This window comes from Anomalospiza imberbis, chromosome 26 (assembly GCF_031753505.1).
Source record: "Anomalospiza imberbis isolate Cuckoo-Finch-1a 21T00152 chromosome 26, ASM3175350v1, whole genome shotgun sequence".
NCBI classification, from domain to species: Eukaryota; Metazoa; Chordata; class Aves; order Passeriformes; family Viduidae; genus Anomalospiza; species Anomalospiza imberbis.
The window spans coordinates 628,310-647,738 of record NC_089706.1 but is presented as its reverse complement, the minus strand read 5'-3'; the positions used below and the strand labels follow the sequence as shown (position 1 = coordinate 647,738).

The 19,429-nt window shown below is 51.6% G+C and overlaps 3 protein-coding genes and 1 long non-coding RNA gene across 6 annotated transcripts; 2 read left to right on the top strand and 2 right to left on the bottom strand.

Moving 5' to 3' along the window:
- Positions 1-1,769: 1,769 nt before the first annotated feature.
- WDR77 (WD repeat domain 77) lies at positions 1,770-7,173 on the bottom strand. The gene is made up of 10 exons (XM_068173428.1): positions 6,970-7,173; positions 6,698-6,883; positions 5,805-5,946; positions 5,684-5,733; positions 5,318-5,388; positions 4,910-4,964; positions 4,591-4,662; positions 4,394-4,502; positions 3,872-3,940; positions 1,770-3,542 (listed from the first exon to the last, which is right to left on the bottom strand). The coding sequence occupies exons 1-10, from the start codon at positions 7,154-7,156 to the stop codon at positions 3,383-3,385; spliced, it is 1,101 nt and encodes a 366-aa protein (XP_068029529.1). The 5' UTR covers positions 7,157-7,173; the 3' UTR covers positions 1,770-3,382.
- A 175-nt stretch (positions 7,174-7,348) lies between these two features.
- Positions 7,349-10,216, top strand: ATP5PB (ATP synthase peripheral stalk-membrane subunit b). Its single transcript, XM_068173433.1, has 7 exons — positions 7,349-7,427; positions 7,530-7,572; positions 8,018-8,163; positions 8,636-8,799; positions 9,274-9,399; positions 9,530-9,709; positions 10,024-10,216. Exons 1-7 carry the CDS (start codon positions 7,400-7,402, stop codon positions 10,093-10,095), a joined length of 759 nt encoding a protein of 252 aa, XP_068029534.1. The 5' UTR covers positions 7,349-7,399; the 3' UTR covers positions 10,096-10,216.
- A 728-nt stretch (positions 10,217-10,944) lies between these two features.
- On the top strand, positions 10,945-14,491 carry LOC137462773 (uncharacterized). Of its 3 annotated transcripts, none has more exons than XR_010993774.1 (4): positions 10,945-11,984; positions 12,692-12,780; positions 13,615-13,694; positions 14,134-14,491. It is a non-coding gene; the product is annotated as an uncharacterized lncRNA (long non-coding RNA). The 3 variants fall into 3 exon arrangements; XR_010993773.1 differs by lacking the exon at positions 10,945-11,984 and adding an exon at positions 12,310-12,381; XR_010993772.1 differs by lacking the exon at positions 10,945-11,984 and having other exon boundaries at positions 12,566-12,780.
- Positions 14,492-15,878: 1,387 nt separating this feature from the next.
- Positions 15,879-17,999, bottom strand: ADORA3 (adenosine A3 receptor). The gene is given in 3 exon segments (XM_068173430.1): positions 15,879-16,239; positions 16,242-16,798; positions 17,648-17,999. Coding segments are annotated over 3 exon segments (972 nt in total). The 5' UTR covers positions 17,998-17,999; the 3' UTR covers positions 15,879-16,174.
- Positions 18,000-19,429: the final 1,430 nt, after the last annotated feature.

Below are 19,429 nucleotides of genomic sequence, written 5' to 3'. Positions count from 1 at the left end.
GCATTCAGCAAATTCTGGTATTTCAGGAACAACCCACCATTGATTCTGGGGCCATTGTGACAAAGGAACCACTGTCAGAGCTGTTGGCAGCCAAAGCACTTGGGGACAGAGTTAGATCTCTCAGGAGTGAGGGCTGCAGGGGTGGGGACGAGCCCCTCTTCCTGGGGCAGTAACTGTGTCAGGTGAACTGTCCCTGCATTCCTGGTCTGCTCCTCCCAGCTCTTTCACTACAGAAATTTAGCAACAGAGTAAGAAGCAAAACTAAGGGGAGCAAAGCACCCTGCCTCAGCCCAGTGCTGAGAGCAATCCTGAAGCCTGAGTGTGGAATTTTTCTCACTTCACTCTCTCTGATGCAGTGTGGTAATTCAGGTTGTGATACAACTGAAATTATCCCCTGCAGCTGCCTCTTCCTCACAAGTTCCTGCTTGGGGAGTGTAACAAAGCTTTAGCTGTAAAGTATTGAACAAAGTCTCTTATTTATGAGTGCCATTGAACACCAGCCTTCTTGCATTAAACATTTCTGGATGTTTTATTACATGTGTGGTCTGACTTTTTTTAGTGTTGCTTACATGGTCTGTCTGCTGGAGGAGTTGGAAGTTTGTATGTCCCTGAGATGGGAAAAGGTAGCTCAGCAAGGGTTTGAATCGCAGCTTACCCAGGGCTTGGTCCAGTTTCCCTGAGCGGCTGATCCAAAGCCTGTGGCCATTTCGGTGTTTTTAGGAGCCCAGAGAGAGCCCCAGGAGCTCTGTCACTCACACCCAGCTGGTTGGGCAGGCTGGCAGAGAAGCTGCTTCTATAAATAGTCCCTGGGCTGGAGCTGCTCATCAGGGACGAAACTCTCATACCTGCTGCAAGTCCCGACTCGAATGCAGTGCCCAGAACTGCAAGCACAGTGGGAGCAATGCAAGCAGCAACAGACAAGGCTTGTCTGCAGCGTGGCTGCTCCTCTGCACTCGGAATTAAACTGATTTGCGTTCTCATCTCCTTCATCCAGCTCTGGCTACAGCAGCAGGCTCTGTGTGAGGGAGGGAAAGGGGCAATGTGCACCTTGAAGCTTTCACTGGAGCCACAGTGGCTGTACCCAAGTGTCCCCAGACCTGAACGGTGTGGTGCAGGGACAGCTGCCAGGCACAAACCCCACAGCACTCCCTCCAGTCCTTGGGGGCAGCTGCAGAGCCAGCAAGGGCTGACTGGGATTGTGGCTCCTGCTGCGCTGCCTGCGTGTCCCTGTCACTTCACTGCTACAACTCTGAGCCGACTGCACCCCAGGAGCGACTCCGGAACTGCTGCTCCTCGGTGCCTGAGAGTGAAAAACCCCAAGTGCAAACGCTAGACACCCCAAAAGCAGATCCTCCTTCAGGCAGCGTGCAGAGCTGCAGCTGTACTGCCTTGCCCTTGCCAAGGCAGCTGCTGCCATCCTGTGGCACCACGAACACCTGCCAGATGCTGAAGCATTGAGGGTTGTTTGGTCTTTAATTGTAAAACCGTTAATAGATCACCGATGACCTGCTCTCCCTACAGGCTTCAGCACCCACCATGAGTCTTTTGCCATGGACTGTTGTGTTTTGCTCAGGAGTGGCAATATGAGGAACCTAATATGGTTTGATGTCTGACATTTGAACTTTTATTTTTAGCTGTGCACAATGGAAGCCCAAGTTCAGAGTTCTGGAAAGAAAAAACTTCCTGAAAAGCAGCAGGAGCCAGAGCCTGCCTTGCAGCAGTGCTGAAGAACTGTAGTACCCTGGCATCGAACAAGAATACGGTGAACATTTATTTAAGAACAGTTTTAATATCAGGGACTGAAATCACAACTTGAACTGTGTGGATGATCTCAGCTGGCTCTTCGGTGCTACAGAAGTGGCCCAGTGGAACTTAAACCCAGTTACAAATGAAAACCATCTCCCAAGACAACTTTTTCAGAACCAGCCCAAGACCTGTTCCAGTACAGCATCACAGGTCCCCAGCAGGGGACTTTGTGGTTCAAGGGGTATTTCTGAGGAAACGTGTCAGTTTTTATCATCATTCACCGTTTCTTGTCATACACTGCTCTAGAACAGAAGTTGCTGTGAACACCTGTATGACACGGGAATTTAAAAACCAGCAAGTGAGGTTTACAAAGAGTTTGAGAAAAGTACAGAGCCTGGGAAAGCTTAGTCTGCCTAAAAATTAATTGTGGGCTTTGCACAACTAAACCTATGTGTATGCAGAGATAAAAACTGGAAGCCGAGTACATTTAGGTGCTGCTATCATGCTGAAGAACCAGGGGTAACATTCATTTCAACTGTATTTTTGTTTCATCAGTCAGGACTTGCTTAATTCTGTCTAGGAAATACTAGGCCAGACCAAGCCATACCTAGAGCAGCAGCAATGCATGCAGAGCAGTGACTTTCTCCAGGTAAAGAGCTGAGTTAGAAATGGATGTTCTCTATGGGTTCTGTGCAGCCTGGTCTGGGGGCAGGACAATGTCCTGTCCCTCAGTGCCAGCACAAGTCACTCGTCACAAGTGCAGGGATCTGGGTTATCACTAAGCAGAGTCTGGTACAGGAGCAAGCTAATGACAACTGAAGTCCTTGGTCCAGCTTTTCCCCCACATAAACCTTTTGTGCACAGGTCTCATCCTTGACTAAGTTGCCTTCAGCACAGAGGAGATGAACCGTGGTGTCAAAGGGCACAGCACCCGCTCCCTCCTGCTGCCAGCCCCTGCCAGTGCCCCTGGCACGTCAGGATTCCAGCACCGTCCCAGAGGTGTTTAACTGCAGGGCTCCAGCTGGGATCCTCACTTCACATCCTGGCACCAAACTGCTGTTTTACACCAGTGCACGACCAGTGCTCACCAGAGGCTCCACACTGGTACTGAGGCTCAATCCTCCCCACCAGCCACGTGCTGCATTAAGGACAACCCAGAACCCTTCCAGCCCTGAATCCCAACGGGGCTTTTCATTCCACCTGATTTACAGAGCAAAGAACTTTGCTCAAGGGTGAGGCTCTCACATCTACCCAGCAAGAGGCATGCTGCTAACCTCCCCCAAAAGCTTCTATGAATTCTGGGGGTAGTCTGGAGAACTGAGGAAAGAATCAAGTCTTTTTGACTTTATTTCTTTTTTCATTACACCTAATTACCTGTCTCTCCAAGTCTCCTCTGTGCCTGAAGTCAATTTTTTTCTGAGTAAAACCAAAGTCTTTTATTACAGGAGAAGCCACTCCTGAGGAGAGGACAAAGCTTGGTTTGTAACTAACTTATGCCTAATTCAAAATTACTACAGGAACCTTCTTAGCCACAAGCTTGGAGGCAGACAACAGACCCCACTCCAGCTCACACACCTGCGACTTCAGCAGAATCAAAGTGATGCCAGCAAGGAACTTGGACCACGAGTTTATAAAACTATTCTTTTACACAGTTGATTCCAGAAGCTTCACCAGCTGGTAGGGGGACAGTGTGATGTAAAACCTGATGATCCCATCCAACTGTAGTGAGCAAGGCATCATCTGAAGGAGACCAGGACAAGCCTTTTACAAAGTCTCGATGAGAATGATTTCTGAACCTGGAAAACACCAGCATTAGCCATCGTTAGAGAGAATGTGGGCTTGTGCAATCCCTAACTGCTGAGTCGTTAGGATGATGCTCCTCTATTTAGGAACATTTTCACCTCCAGGATGACCACAGGAGCTGTGGCTGCCCCAGCCCTGAAGTGTCCAAGGCCAGGCTGGATGGAGCTTGGAGCACCCTGGGATAGGGGAAGGTGTCCTGCCTGTGGCAGGGGGTGGGATGAATGATCTTTAAGGTCCCTTCCACCCCAAACCATCCTGGGTACTAATAATTAACTCGAGAAGACAAGAAGACAACAGCAGTGAGTATTCTGTCTGTACTTACACCTCTGAGAGGTCTGAGTCAAGAACAGCAACTGAACAGTCCTCACTGATGGAAGCCAGTAAGGGTGAACTAGAGAGAGATGAGAGCACAGTTAGAATAACCAAATACAAGAGTTTTTCGGGATAAACTTGTGAACAGCAGGACTCTTAGTGATCCAGACTGAGGTTCTGGATGAACTCACAAAAGTCTTACAAAAATGTTTTCATCAGTGTTTGGCAGGGTGCCAGTACACTGAGTGGGAATACTCAATTAGAGTCTGAAAACAAGTGATCCTTCTTTAATCAGAGATGACTGTAATTAGAAAAATCCCCACAGTGTGTGGGTCAGTTACTCTGGAGCTGCAGAATTCTTGTGGTGGACATTCACACGTCAGAAGTGAGACGTTGCTTGGTTTATTCTATTCTCTGCTACAATCTCCTTGATGAGAAGACCAGAAGTGGCACTCTCATAGGTTTTACTCAAAAATAACTAAGGCTTTTAAGGGGATGCATTGCCACATTCTGTGCCAGAATGATTCAGTACCTGTGTGCAGAGAAAGCAAAGCCTGTGATGCCTCGGGTGTGCACGGCAGCGCTGAGGGCAGAGTCAGGATTCTTTGTGTCCACCAGTGCAACTGTTCCACTTTCATCACCTGGGAGAGAGGGGCACTGAAGTTACTGGAAAATCTGTCCTGTGAAAACAGCCACCTTGATCTGCCTGGTGAGAGTGCAGATGCTTACCCAAGACAAAGATGTCACTTTTCTGTGGATGCCACATGACTGAGGTAGGGAGGTAATTACAGGCACTGCAAACTGTGAGGGAAGAAATTGGGGTGAGTGTGGAAGGAGGCAGCACAAAGATATTCCTCATCTATCTCACTGAGCACTGCTTACTGCAGCAAGACAAGTGTTTTAAGCTTATTGTACTTCTGTGACAGCGTTAGACCTCCTTAACTTTTTACAGGCACATCACTAGATTTAGAGTTAGAAGTCAGGCATAAAATAATTTATTTCTTCCAACACAGTCATGCAGAAACAGTGACTACACACAGAGACATACCAATTCGAGTAGCTGGTTTGGGGCATCTGGTGTCCCAGAGTAAAGTTCTGTTGTCCTATAAATCCAAAAGGAATGAGAAAAATTTTACAATTTCTTTGTGGCATAAATTCAGATTCACTGCTGACTCACAGGCAAAACGACCCCGTGTTTTCCTCTGGGTAAAAACGATGCTGTCACCAAGTGCAGCCTTCAGTCATCCCCAGGACAGACCTAGGAGCTCCCAGAATTTGATACAAACCTGCAGGAATCAGCTTGGCAAACTGACTATAAATTTATCAGACTGGAACACTGCAATAACACAGGTAGGCAGGTTGCACAAGAGGTAGTTTCTAAGTGCATTAAACTGTAAATGCCTGAAGTTAAATCTCGTTTAAACGGGGTAGATTTAGACAATAGAGTGAGCTTTACCTCAGCACAGGACAGGAACACAGTGTCCTTACCAGGACAGGAAGCCACACATGTCACTGCATCGGAGTGAGCTACCAAAAGCACAAAAGGATAAAGAGCCTTAAAGATGGTATCCAACTTTCCCACATATTCCCAAGGTCCTCCAGAGGCACAGCGGTTTCACAGTTATGCCCAGACACGGGATAACTTCTGCTCAGCAGCAGCCAGCTGCCTCCTACCACAGTGATGAGCTGCCCATCCAAGCACGGCCACAGGGCTTGTGCCAGCCCTGAGCTCGAGGGAGCCAGACAAGGGCTCAGGGGAAAAGGGTCAAAGTGGGATGTCAGGGGGATATAAAAAGGAGGGACGGGGTGGGCTGGCACTCACCTCTGTAGGAGTGCAGCACCGTTTGCTCCGGGATGTCCCAGACCTTCACGCTGTGGACAAGAGCGAGCCGTGAGCGCCCAGCACAGCCCGGGCACACGGCTGCCAGGCTGGGCACACTCACCAGAAATCCCTGCCCCCGCTGACCGCCTGGCTGCTGCCGGCCAGCACAGACACCGAGGTCACGATGTCATCGTGCTCGTATTTACAGAACTTGTTCACGATCAGGCTCTCGTTCTCCTCCAGCTCCCACAGCTCCACTGCACCTGGGGGACGCAGGGGGACACCCAGCTCAGTGCCAGGGACACCCAGCTCTGTGCCGGGGACACCCAGCTCCGTGCCGGGGACACCCAGCTCCGTGCCGGGGACACCCAGCTCCGTGCCAGGGACACCCACCTGGGGAGGGACTGGGGGGACACCCAGCACAGTGCCAGGGACACCCAGCTCAGTGCCAGGGACACCCACCTGGGGAGGGACTGGGGGGACACCCAGCACAGTGCCAGGGACACCCAGCTCAGTGCCAGGGACAACCACCCGGGGAGGGACTGGGGGGACACCCAGCACAGTGCCAGGGACACCCAGCTCCGTGCCGGGGACACCCAGCCAGGGAGGGGCTGGGGGGACACCCAGCTCAGTGCCAGGGACACCCACCTGGGGAGGGACTGGGGGGACACCCAGCTCAGTGCCAGGGACACCCAGCTCAGTGCCAGGGACACCCAGCTCAGTGCCAGGGACACCCACCTGGGGAGGGACTGGGGGGACACCCAGCTCAGTGCCAGGGACACCCAGCTCAGTGCCAGGGACACCCACCTGGGGAGGGACTGGGGGGACACCCAGCTCAGTGCCAGGGACACCCAGCTCAGTGCCAGGGACACCCACCTGGGGAGGGACTGGGGGGACACCCAGCTCCGTGTCGGGGACACCCACCCGAGGAGGGGCTGGGGGGACACCCAGCTCAGCAGAGGGGACAGGGGACAGGCACACCCCGGCGCAGGACGGGGCATCCCCATCGCTTACCGGAGTCGGAGGCCACCAGGATGCCCCTGTCGGCCAGCCAGCACAGGTCGGCGACCCCCGCCTCGGTCTGCACGCCGGCGGTGCAGAAGCCCTCGCTGGGGGCGCGCCGGGGCTCGGCGAACACCCACAGCGAGCCGGTCCAGCAGCGCCCGTTCAGCCCGGAGGCGCCCAGCAGCAGGGCCCCGTCTGCGGGAGAGACACGAGGGGAGGCGCGGGCAGACGCGCGGGGAGCGCCCCGGGGCCCCGGGCCCGCCGCGCCGCCGCGCCGCTACCTGCGCGGTAGTGCGCGCGCTCCAGGTGCCGCTCCATGCAGGCGGGCGCACTGGGCGGGATGTTCCACTCGGCGGCGGCCTCGGCCGCGGGCTCCTCATCCAGCGAGGCCGCGGGCGCGGCGCCGTCGGGCGGGGCGGGCGGCGGGGCCGCCCGGGGCGGCGGCGGCGGCGGCAGCGGCTCCTCCATGGCGGCGGCGGCGGCGGCGGCGGGGCCGGCGGCGCCCCCACGTGCCTCCCGCCGCCGCCGCCTCTCGCGAGAGCGCCCGCCCCGCGCCCGCCTCCGCGCGCTCTCGCGAGAGCCGCGCCGCCATCTCAGCGCCCGGCGGCAGCGGCGGTCACCGGCCGGGACGAGCTCGGCGCCGCCGCTCCTCACGGCCCCCGCCGCTCCTCACGGCCCCCGCCGCTCCTCACGGCCCCCGCCCGCCCCGCCATGCTGTCCCGCCTCGTCCTGCGAGCCGGTGAGCCGCGGGCGGCGCCGCCGCTCGGGGGGAGCGGGTGGCGGGCGGGGGGTGCCGGCCGAGCTCTGCCCTGACGCGCTCTCTGCCCTCTTGTCCCCTCAGCCCCCGCCGCGCTGAGGGCGCTGCCGCCGCCCGTCGCCGTGGGGTGAGTAGCGGGGGAGCCCCGCGGGCACCGGCCGGGATTTGTGCTTAGACGGCGTTATTCTGGGGCTTTGTCTCACATTTTTCTCATTCACGTTGCGGGAGCACAGGGAAGGGACTTCTGGAGGTTATGTGGTCCCACCCACCTCCCGGGAGGAGGCGTGTCCGGTAATAACACCTTCCTCGGGTCGCGGACTGGGCTGGGGCGGAAAGGACCTTCGAGCTGATCCAGTTCCGCCGCCTGCCGGGCACAGGGACACCTTCTCCTAGAGCGGGTCCAGCCCGGCCTTGGACTCGGCCAGGGATGGGGCGCCCTGTGCCGGGCCTCACCAGCTACCTACTTATTTAATTGGAAACGTGCTCGAGCCTCAGCTGGGGGTGGTCTGGGGGACTGCTTCTGTCTGTTTTTTAAGTAAGAATCGCAATTGAAATGTTCTCCTTGTTCACAGGGTGTTGCACACCACAAGACCACTGCACACAACTCAGCGGAGTTTGGCTCCTGTGCCACCTCTGCCTGAGAAGGGAGGAGAAGTTCGTCATGGTTTGATCCCTGAGGAGTTTTTCCAGTTTCTCTACCCTAAAACAGGAGTCACAGGTTAATACAGACTTTTACCATTTTTAGCTATTTTTACATGGTTCTGTTCACCAGTTCTGGCTGCTGAAAAGGTAAAATCTTACTGAAGGTGAGTATTTTGCATGTGCAGCTTGTGAAGAACAAGCCACTGTAGGACTCCTGGCTCTAGACACCTAATGGTTGAAAGAATTCCATGAGCTTGATTTTGTAGAAAGATTTAGTTGCCTGTTGGTCTTTAAAAAATGTAAATTCTGCTTGTTTCTGAATGAGCAGAAGCCACAGCTCCCATGCCAGGTGCAAGCTGCTTCCACTTGCAGTGAGGTTCCTTGTGGCACCTTTCCCAGGTGGAATTGTGGCTCTGCTCTTTGTCCTGGTAAAACAGAGCACTTCTCCCTGACCTTGTGAGCCTTTATAGTAGCTCCCTGTTAGGTGCTGGAGTTTATTGAGCCTCCTTGTGCTTTACACAAGTAACGCTGCGTTATTTCTCCTGTAGGGCCCTACATGTTGGGCACTGGCCTCCTGCTCTACCTTCTTTCCAAGGAGATCTACGTGGTTAACCACGAGACAGTAGCGGCTACCTGCATACTGGCAGTCGTCATTTATGCCATCAGGAAGTTTGGGGGTGATGTCGCAGCTTTTGCTGACAAGCTTAACGAGGTAATGAAGGAACTTTGCAGTCCTTAGGAAGGAATGGTTTTGTTAAAGTACAGATGGCTTCCCACTGCCAGAGGGCAGGGATAGATGGGATGCTGGGAAGGAATTGTTGCCTGGCAGGGTGGGCAGGCCCTGGCACAGGGTGCCAGAGCAGCTGGGGCTGCCCCTGCATCCCTGGCAGTGCCCAAGGCCAGGCTGGACACTGGGGCTGGGAGCACCTGGGCCAGCGGAAGGTGTCCCTGCCATGGCAGGGCTGGGGTTGGATGGGGTTTAAGTTCCCTTCCAACCCAGACCAGTCTGGGATTCCATGACTGGTCCTCAGCCCGCGTTCTCCTCTGCTGGCATAGCCTCAGCCCTGGCACAGGGCAGTTCACACAGACATTTCTCACAGCTCAATGCAGCATTTCAGGATTAACTGCAGATCACTTGTTTTCCTTGCATCTGGCCCTGAAGCGTGGAGTCCTTTCTTTCTTGCAGGAGAAGATGGCCACAGTTTTAGCCATGAAGAACGAGACCATCCAGACCCTGCAGACGGCCATCGAGCAGGAGAAGAAGGAGCAGTGGCGGGCGGAAGGCCGCAGCTACCTGTTCGACGCCAAGCGGGTGAGCAGGGCAGCATCGCTGCTGCTGCTCTGCTGCTGCTCAGTGCCAGGGCAGCCTGCCCTGCTGGGCTCCTGCCACACAGCATGGTCTGCTGCCAGGCTTGAGCCTCTTGTCTCCTGCTCTCTTGCAGAACAACGTTGCCATGCTGCTGGAAACCAACTACCGGGAGCGCTTAATGATGGTGTACAACGAGGTGAAGAAGAGGCTGGACTACCAGGTGGCCATGCAGACCCTGAAGCGGCAGAAAGAGCTGGACCACATGGTCCAGTGGGTGGAGAAGAGCGTTGTTCAGAGCATCACACCTCAGCAGGTACTTGCTGGGTTTTACCTGCTTTAGGTTTTAGCCTGCACAAAGATGTGCTGTTCAGGGATCCTGGCTCACGAGGTGATGGGTAACCTTGGCCAGGGGTGGGACTGGATGAGCTTTGAGATCTCTTCCAACCCAAACCTTCTGGGATTCCAGGAATCTGTGCTTTATTGCATGTGAATCTCTGACTTCATGGGCTATAATTGCATCCCTCTCATTTGGTAACTTACAGGTCTAGAAAGGTTTTTCTAGAATGCACTTAAATGTCTGTTTTCTTGTTGAAATGCCTCCTGAAGTCTGTTTCCTGTCTCTTGCAGCAGAAGGAAAGCATTGCCAAGTGCATCCTGGACCTGAAGGCACTGTCCAAGAGTGCCCACGCAGCTGTGTGAGCAGTCTGAGCCCACTGACATGTCCCAGTACCTCCTCTTGGAAACTGTATGACTCTAAAATATCATTAAACGGACAAAAAAAAAAACCCTCTGCTGTCTTTCACTAGCAACAGTCCCTGCCTGTTTGTGTTTGAAGTCACTGGATGGTCACACCAACCACTACAGCTGATCTGTGGTGGGGGACGAGTTGGAACCACAGTGTGTGAGATCCTGTTGGATTCCCTGTTTGGTCAGGAACACTTCCAAAGATACAGACCTTCACAGAGAATAATCCCAGTGCTGAGACTGATCCCTGTGTTAGAATTCTGAGTGATAGCAGCCCCAGATACCTGCTGTCCTTGTACACATGTTCTAAAATCATCTAAAAATGATTTGTGCTGCCATTGACCTGGCCCCGTGCTGGGAGGAGCTCTGGGTGAATGTTCTTGTTCTCTAAAAGGAGCTGGAATCCCCCTTTCACCATAAAGCCTTGTCAAGTGTTGAAAGAGTTTGGGTCTGGGAAAAGAGTGCTTGGGCAGGAAATGCGTCACCAGCTCCTGAAAACTTTCCCTCAGCTGGCCATGTCAGCACTCAGTCTAAAACAGAGAAATGGGTACGTTTATTCCAGAGGAGTTTTTCTGGACTTCCATAACTCTGCTCGTTTCCTTTTTATTGGAAGCTTTCCTGTGAGGGAATTTGTTAAAAATCCCAGCAAAGCACACACATAAGTAAACTCCTCCTGTGTGTGCTGAGATGTGATTCATGGAGCCATAAACCCGAGTGGGCAGACTGAGGGGTGCCTGCAATCCCATTTCTCAGTGGGGTTAAGAAACACGATTTTCTTGTACTTATTACACATCAGTTCACCGAAATGTTCTTTAGAGGCAAGAACCTTAAAGCCAACCTAAGCTGAGCCTGCCTTACTTTTTTTTAGACTAACAGTTCCAGAGAATGCAGGTGTCTTTCATGGTTTCCTGTTTTTTGTCAATTTAAATTTAAAAAGTGAAGTTGCTTAACTTCCACAATTGTGTAAGCCCACATCTGATTGACATTCGAGTTTTTAGCTGGTGTGACAGATTGTTCTCACAAGGCAAGTGGTTACACTGGTGTGCTGACGCTTGGGGAGTTTTCCAGCAGCGCTTCCATGGTGGGAGGTAAGATGGAGCTCTATCATTTCTTGTTTCTTTTATGATTACAAACACAGCCCCCTGTGAGGTTTGGTGTGGGAAACTGGGAGGTTTCATGGTTTGACTCCTCTGGAATGTGGCAACAATGGGATGCAGTAGGAAAAGTGGCAGCAGCAGAGAACAGGGTGTTTCTTTTCATGGTGTAATATTTTCACATTGTTCACGATCCACGGTTTGCAAAGCAAGTGGTGAGAAATGCCATTGTGGGGAATATCTTTTGGAATCCCTATCTCTAAGGTTCCACACACAAATTGGTGAAGAAAGTTACTGTTGCTATTTTGGTGGGAAAAGTCAGTTTAACTTAAACAAAAACACCAAGGGAGGAACTTTTCAAAGCTGCTTCTGATCATGAAACTGTTCATAGGGTTTTAGCTGCTGCAAAAATCATCCTGTAGGTGCTTTTTAGTTATTAAATATCCTCATTTTCTGGGTGGAAAAGGGACCGTGCCCGTCAGGGAGCAGTGAACTCGTGTGCTCAGGAACAAGACACTGGGAAGGGGTTGGTGCTGCAGAACTGCCAGGTTTGAGTGGCTTTGTGACACTTTTAATAAGATTTCCAAGAAATGGATAAAAAATGAATCAATTCTTTTGAGTTAGAAGAGGGTAACCAGGTTTTTGTGCTTATGTGTATATGTATATAAATACAACTCTTTCCCTTTCTTTCAGTTCCTGTCAGTTAATGCTCTGAGAGAATGGGAAGCTTTTCCTCGAAAGCAGCCCCAGGTATTTTATTTTTTAAGGAATTCCCTTAGCTGCAGTGTTGCTGTCCTGCCCAGGGGCTGCTCTGGGGAGGCTCAGCACTGGGGGTGTTTGAGGAAGAACTGCATGGCTGCCAGAGGCTGCCTGGCACAGTCATCATCTGAGCAGCAGAATTTTCCTGTCTGGTAGTTCCACTTTCAGACAGACTGCACAGACACAGCCCCCCATGTGCTTCTAGTTGCTTGTAGTACTACAGGAGACATTTGCACATTCTAAAACAAGCTTGTGATCATTTTTTTTCTATTGCAGTTGCACCAGAACCCATCTTTACTACTACCACTGTCCCCAGCACTGTCCCCACCACTGTCTACACCCCTACAGATGATTTCAAAGCTGCAGAAGTCTCATGCTGGACTAATAAGTAAATGCTGCACCTTTATTTCCTGATTTCAAATCCAGAGTTCCCTGAGACTGCAGCCTCCTTCTGCAAGGGAAGGGTTCTATATGACATATTTAACAAGTTGGGGGGTTAAAATTTGGTTAGAATTGCCTGGTCTGTGCACTGGGTGGGTGATTCCTAGAGATGCTCAATGCAGATGCACACATGTTAATCTCATGGGGCTGGGGATAAATGTTACACTCCATAAAGTTTGGTGAATTTGAGCACTACTGAAGCTTCAGTCCCTCTGTTGAAAGTGGAGATTCTGACAGGATTTCCTATGTATCAACAGCCATGAAATACTCTACATGTCACTGGCCTTCATCTCTGGCATCCTCCTGACTGTCCTGGTTTTTGCAATCATCTTCCTCTTCAGGAGAAGTGAGTGACACAGTCGAGGGCATACCAGCAGGGTGATGGTGACTGCAGAGGTTGCTCAGATAATGTCTGCCTTCAATAATTGTGTGTTGATGAGCAGCTCATCCCTGGCAGTAACTCCTCATGAATCACCCCAGGGTAATGCTTTTTCTCTTCAAGCCAGGTCTTGTAAGCTCTCAGAGACAAGCATTATACCCTTGATAGCTCAGCTACCTCAGGTGGCATTAAAAGAAGCTGGATGGCTTCTGTGACAGGGTTGGAAACAAAAAGTTTTAATAAAAGGAAAAAAAAAAGCTCTTTACAGAGAAAAACCGAGCCAGGGCAAGAGGTTCTTGCTCCTGCTAAAACATCTCACAAAAGCGATTTTCTTCTTTTGTTCTCTTCTTTTTCTAGGGAATTGCTTAGGTGGGACTTTTTTGGCTTCTGTCCCATTGGCTATCCTTAAGTTTGAGGTGAAGTCCCCAAAGGCCTATGAGGTGTTTTTTAACCAAATTAAAGAGAAAACCTTCTGGGCTTTTGTCCTTTTTAAGGAGACAAAGGGTACCTTGTTTACTTGTCAACAGGGGACACACTCCTACACCAGCGGCGTTTTCAGGAAAGAATTAACTGTGCCACTGGTGAATTGTGGGGGTTTTTGTTGGCTGTGGACTTTTCTCATCCTAATCCTGGCTGCACTGAATTCATCCTGGCCACTTCCAACAGGTGGGCAGGGACTGGCAGCCCAAACTGCCACTTTGCTGTGCCAGGGGTTACACACCACCTGTCTGTCACCCCTCTGCAGCCTCCCTTGCATTGCTGTCTGCAAACACCTGAGACTGGGATCCCTTTCCTTCCTAGGTTCCAAAAGATCCCACCAAAATTTACAAGAGGAGACTTTCTCCCAGATGAAGTCTGAGGAATCTCTTAGGAACACCCAGGTAAATGTCACAACTGTGATTTCTAATGCTTTATGCTGATAGTTCACATTCTTGACCGTGTGGTAAATATTAATTTGGGGTGGGAGGGAGAAAAGTCACCTTTGAGACTGAACTGTTACTCAGCACTTCTTTTGGCAACTTCAGGGGTTCTGGGGCTTAACCACTGACAAGCCAGGTTAGGAGAAATCTTTTTAAAGGGGAAGCATTTCTGCAGTTTTCCTCTGTGATATTAATTCTTTGGAAGCCCCTAAAGGAGACTTTGCCCAGAGCCCTGAGCCAGACTGACCAGTGGGATGAACCAGCATTTGCCAATTTCCCCCATGCAGGGACAGGCTGTTAAAGGTGTGTGGTGTTGAGGACAAGGCACAAGTGGGAAACTCCTGCTGACCTGCAGTGCTTGTGCACTCTCTAATGTCTGTGGCTTCTCTCACATCCCCAGAATGAAGTGACCTACAGCACTCTGGTCTTCAAGCGGGGCAGGACACCACTGTCTGTGTGATAAGGAAATTCCAGATGAAATAAAAATGTTCCCACTTTCTGGACATCAAAAGCCACGAGGATGTTACACCAAGGGAATGCCCTGGGAATGCCCCCATGCCCTCTGTAACACAGCTCTTTTTGTAGTTATGACAGGAAATGGTCTCCTGTTCCAAACTGCCTGCCAACAGCTGTGGGCAAATGGAGAGTTTCTGTACAGGATTTCCTCATCTGTAGAAATCTCCCTGCCCTAGTAAAGTTTCCATTTGTGAGAACTACCAGAGAGAACTGAGAAATGAAAATGTTTCTCTGCATCTATCCACATCATCTATAACATGCCCTTATGTTTCCCTTTTCTCCTTTTTCTGTCACCAACTCTAACATTTTGTTTTGTTTTGTTTTGATTGCCAAGTGCTCTGCTTAGTTATTTTCTGTTATTGAAGTGATGATAATGAAATGTTTGGATCTCTGCTTCCTGGTTGGATCCCATAAAAGAAATGCACAATCACAGTGTGACAACCAAAATCTCTGGAAATGTTCATTCACATGTTATTAGCCACAGTGTTCTAAGTACAGAGTAAAAATCGTTCCCTGTGTATTGTAAATGCAGGTGAACCCGGTGGGAAGAAATGCTGGTGTCTGACTCCAGTCCAGAAGGCTGAATGATTTTTTTATTATAACTGTGCTATAATACATTCATATACTCTTTAAAGGAGACACTAAAACTACATTCCTGCTTTTCTAACTCCCATATCTAACTAACACAACTTGTCACCCTGTTCTCGAGAGTGCAGCCACAGGTGGGTTGGATTGGCCATCAGCTCAAACAATCCTCACCACAACCCAACCAAGCAATCACCCCAGGTGAACAATTCTCCAGGCACATTCCACATGGGAAAAACAAGGAGCAGGAATAGAAATTGTTTTCTCTTTCTTTGTCTCTGTGCTCCTCTATGAAATATCCTGAGAGAGAGAAGAATGTGCCTGCCACATCTGTGCATGGACGGGGATGATTGCCACGGGTGGCAGTGTCTCAGCAGGGCTGGAGGTGCCACCGGATGGCAGCACCAGGCCGGGGCTGGGGCTGGGACTGGCTGCGATGCCCCTGCTGCCTTCCAGCCCCGGATACCGAGCAGGGCTCCGGCCCCTCCGGGCTGTGCTGCCGCCTCCCAGCAGCTGCTGAGCCTCGGGGGCCGCTGCGGAGTGTCACCAGGCGCTCGGATGCGCTGAAATTTGGTGGTGTGGGTTTGGCCACGGACTTTCACAGGGTCAGCAGAGCAACCTGTGCTCCTTGTGCTGCTGTTCTCTGCTCTCACCTCAGTCCTGGCCGCTCCTTCAAGCTCTATTTAATAAAGAAAATAGGGGGAGCAGCTCCCTCCCTCACTAGAAGGTGAGCTGTGGGCTGGGGTCCCTCAGGTGCACTACCTTTCTGCTTTTTCTAGACCACTTTTATTATTTGAAGATGGAGAAAAAAAGAGCCTGGCCTTTAACAACCTCTTTTCAGTTTGACCCGTGTTCCCTAAATATGGGCTGTGTCAGCTGTGGTGTAACTGCAACTTGGGTGCCATCCCAGGCAGGACATTGACTGAAACGGGGCAGGTTTTTGTTGTCATGGGAGGACTCAGCAGGCAGAATTAATGTAAAATCCATCTACTATTTATTATTACTCATAAAAACGTACAACACTGGCTGAATGAAGCCCAAGCTGACCAGACTCAAGTTTAGTCTGAATGGACAGACAAGAGCAGTCAGTGAGCTTGTGAGCTGCTGGATTGTCAACAGCAAAGAACACATCCTGTTTTTCAATCAACTCAACCAATCCTCATGTTAAAAAAAACCCAAAACCCCCAACCAGAGAAAATTTCCATCTTCTGTGTTTAGAAATTATATTACATAAAGACATATATTCACATAGAGGTTTAGAGCAGCTTCAGACCCACAGGTGGCTGCAGTTTTCCAAGAGTTTCTTAGTGAAGCCAGGTGGTTTATCAGGGGTCTGGTACTCACTGGCAAGTGCAACCTTTATTTATGACTGTGGGTCTGTTGTTTGCTCTGTAAGAGCTGGGTTTGGCTTTTTGCACAGGATGTAGGTCCTTAAAATTAAAAGGTATGTGGTTTTGAACTTCTTTATCTTGCAGGCATAGACAATGGGGTTCATGGCAGAATTGGCATGGGATAAGAGGATTGCCAAGTATGTCAAATATGGGGGGATCTGAGACTCGGGGTAAAAATAGGAAACACAGTTTATAATGCACAGAGGCAGCCAGGAGATTACAAACAGGAAGAGAACAAGTGCAAGAGACTTGGCTGCCTTGAACTCGTGGCCATAGAAAGCCCCAGCCCCTCTCACACTGGCCCCTTGGCTGACCTTTGTGTGGATGATGTAGAAGATCTCGGCATACAGAGCACACATGATGAGCAGGGGCACGAGGGTCCACGTGAAGAAGCAGAAATACACCATGTAATCCATCCTCATCACAGAGATGAACCTGCACCTGAGGAAGCTGGAGCTCCTGGGGCCTGCCTTGTTCCAGCCAAACATGGGGATGAGCCCTCCCAGCAGGGACAGGGACCAGCACAGCCCCAAGGCCCACCAAACTCTCCTCTCTGTAGAGATTGTTTTATATCTGTAGGGGAAGAAATCCCAGGTCATGTTAAAGAGAAACGTTTTAAGGTAGTTAAGGATGGACTCGCTTATTCAGGTACTGCAGGATCATTGTTAGAAAATTAAGCATTAACTTTTTTTTGTGGGCAACCCAAATTCTATCTTGAGACAAGCCCCAACTCTTCATTTGTAACAGTTACTTTGCAGCATCAGTAAGAACTGTGCTTTAAGTTCCCTTGTTTATAACTGGAAGTTTAATCTATTTTATTTCTTGTTTCATTATGATCTTAGTTCTCCTCTTGCCAGGATATTGCTTTGCTGCTGTTGCAAGTCCTACCTTATTTTTTGGCTTCCTTGGGTGTACCTTCCTCTTTTTATTTTGTTTATGCCATTTTTAGGGCTAAAATTCATTCTTCAGCTTCATAGGTCCTTTCCCATTATAAAACATGACTTCTTGGATGCTTGAGGTTATGCTTGCTTTTCTAGCTTGTGTACTTTTCATTTAAATGTAAACGGTGAGTGACTTCAGTTAACTGTTAATAAGTTTGCTACTACTTTTGTATTTTCAGCAAATACTAAAAGGAATTTTATTTAAAAGACAAGCCTCAGAAACCTAAAAAAAACCCTGTAACACAGTCAGCATCCTGTGCAGTTAACAAGTGCTGAAAATCTAACAGTCTGTCCACAGATGCATCCTGTGACCACACTCTGCTCTCACACACCTGACAACACCGAGCTGTCCACGAGCACCCCCGGCTCTCTGGAAAGCTCATCCCAGGTGGGCTTTGAGGCACAAGCATCCACGTCAAGTAATTAAAGTAATGAAAGGTTAGAAAGGAGGACAGAGGAGCCCGAGGTGGGGCAGCCTCACCTGGTGGGCAGCTTGACTCGCAGGTACCTGTCGATGGCGATGGCCAGGAGGGACAGGATGGAGGCGTTGGAGAACATCACCAGCAGGCAGCACATGAAGAGGCAGCTGTAGGCGGGCACGGAGATGCCCAGGCTCACCACGATGGCCAGGGGCATCACCAGGAGCCCCATGGCGGCGTCGGCCAGCGCCAGGGAGGCGAGGAAATAGAGCGTGGTGTTCTGGGGCGCCGCGTTCAGCCTCACCACCCAGATCACCAGGATGTTGCCCAGCGTGGCAAGCAGAGCCACCAGGCACTCGGTGCCGATGTAAACCCCGTCCAGGCTGCTCAGGGCCAGGCTGCTGTTTGGCATCCTGAGCTGCTGCTGCAGCTCCTTCCCGTGGCCGCTGCTCGCTTGTTCGGAGATCCTCCAGCATCCAAACCTCTGTGCTATTTCATGACGTCAGCACTCAGGCGAAATTCAGCTGCAGATATCTCAGCATCCAGGAACCGTTCCCCTCTCTGGAGACCCCTCCTGAAGCTCACTGCATCCCTTCAGCAGCCTCGAGTCAGCAAAGTGCCTTGGGAAGCTCTTTTGAAAGGAGAATGTAGGAAAGCTCCCTTCTTAGCAGCAACTTATAAAGAAATAGTGTTACAGGTTCCTCTTTCAAGCCGTTTTAGAGGTGCAGAAATATCAGCACAGTTGGCTGCAAAGCGGTCACTTATCAGTGCAGTTAATCTCTCCAGTCACTGTCACAACTGAGGCAGCTCGGCTGGGGGTGTTGAAGGGGGCTGCATTTAAAAACCAAAGGCTCCTGGGTGAAGGTAAGGGCAGGGAGAGGTGACTCTGCCATTACCAGCATGGGGAAAACAGACCTGACCTGAGGAAAAATTAATTCCCAATCAAACCAGATCCAGATAAGGAGAAAGAGAACCAAGTTGTGAAGGCAGAGGGCGGGTGCTGGAGCAGAGGCTCCACCCTGTGAGAGCGCCCTGGCCCGGCTGGAGCGGGCAGCCGGAGCTGGAGCTGGAGGATGGAGCAGCCCCTGTGCCAGGGCATTCCAGCAGCGCTCACATTTGACAGCAATGCACCTGCCCTTCCCTTGTCCTCCAAAGGCAGGTGCTTTTCCGTGGGGACACTGTGTCCGAGGGCGATGCCACCGAGCCCAGCTGGGGCCAAATCGGGGGGGTTCCACCCAGTACCCCCTGTTCCCACCAGGTTCCTGCCGGGGCAGGCACAAGGTGCTCTGATACTCTTCAGGTGCTTCCTCCCCAGGCAGCATCTGTTTCCTGCCCTAATCATGGCAGAGCCAGGGTGCTGGGCTGCTGTGACTCCTCTGTCACCAGAGGAGGATGAGCCTGTGCCCTCCTGCTGTCCCTGCCCCGCACGGGCACACGGCTTTCCCTCTGCCCTGGGGTGCTGCGGGTGCTGCATCCTCACTCCGGGGGCGCTCGGCCCTTCTCCCGCTGCCCTCCTTCAGCCGCAGGCTCAGGAAACACAGGGCCGGAGGTTTCCGCAGCTGGCAAAGCGCTTGAGCGCTCCCCGCACGGGGGAGCGGGGCGGGCTCGGGAGCGGCTCGGGGTGACCCAGCCCCGGCTCCGCTGCCGGCCCAGGGCGGGAGCGGCGCTGGGAGGCGGCGCTCGAAGGCTCTGGTGCAGACTGGGATTCCAAGGTGGATTTTTAGGTACCGAGCTGAGCCTGCGGAGCCTGCTCCAGGAGCAGCCCGTGCCGGCAGGTTGGGCTCAGAGCCGGGCGAGCCCCGGGGAAGTCGCAGTGATGGGGTTAAAGGCTTTCGGATCCCGCT

Excerpts from the sequence above, each read along its gene's own strand:
- WDR77 (XM_068173428.1), bottom strand. The coding sequence starts at position 7,156 with ATGGAGGAGCCGCTGCCGCCGCCGCCGCCGCCCCGGGCGGCCCCGCCG. Across the intron at positions 4,965-5,317 it reads TGTTCCTGTCCTGTGCTGAG|GACAACAGAACTTTACTCTG; the intron begins GTAAAGCTCACT and ends TTGGATTTATAG. Across the intron at positions 3,941-4,393 it reads TTTGCTTTCTCTGCACACAG|TTCACCCTTACTGGCTTCCA; the intron begins GTACTGAATCAT and ends ATCTCTCTCTAG.
- ATP5PB (XM_068173433.1), top strand. The coding sequence starts at position 7,400 with ATGCTGTCCCGCCTCGTCCTGCGAGCCG. Across the intron at positions 8,800-9,273 it reads TTGCTGACAAGCTTAACGAG|GAGAAGATGGCCACAGTTTT; the intron begins GTAATGAAGGAA and ends TCTTTCTTGCAG. Across the intron at positions 9,400-9,529 it reads ACCTGTTCGACGCCAAGCGG|AACAACGTTGCCATGCTGCT; the intron begins GTGAGCAGGGCA and ends GCTCTCTTGCAG.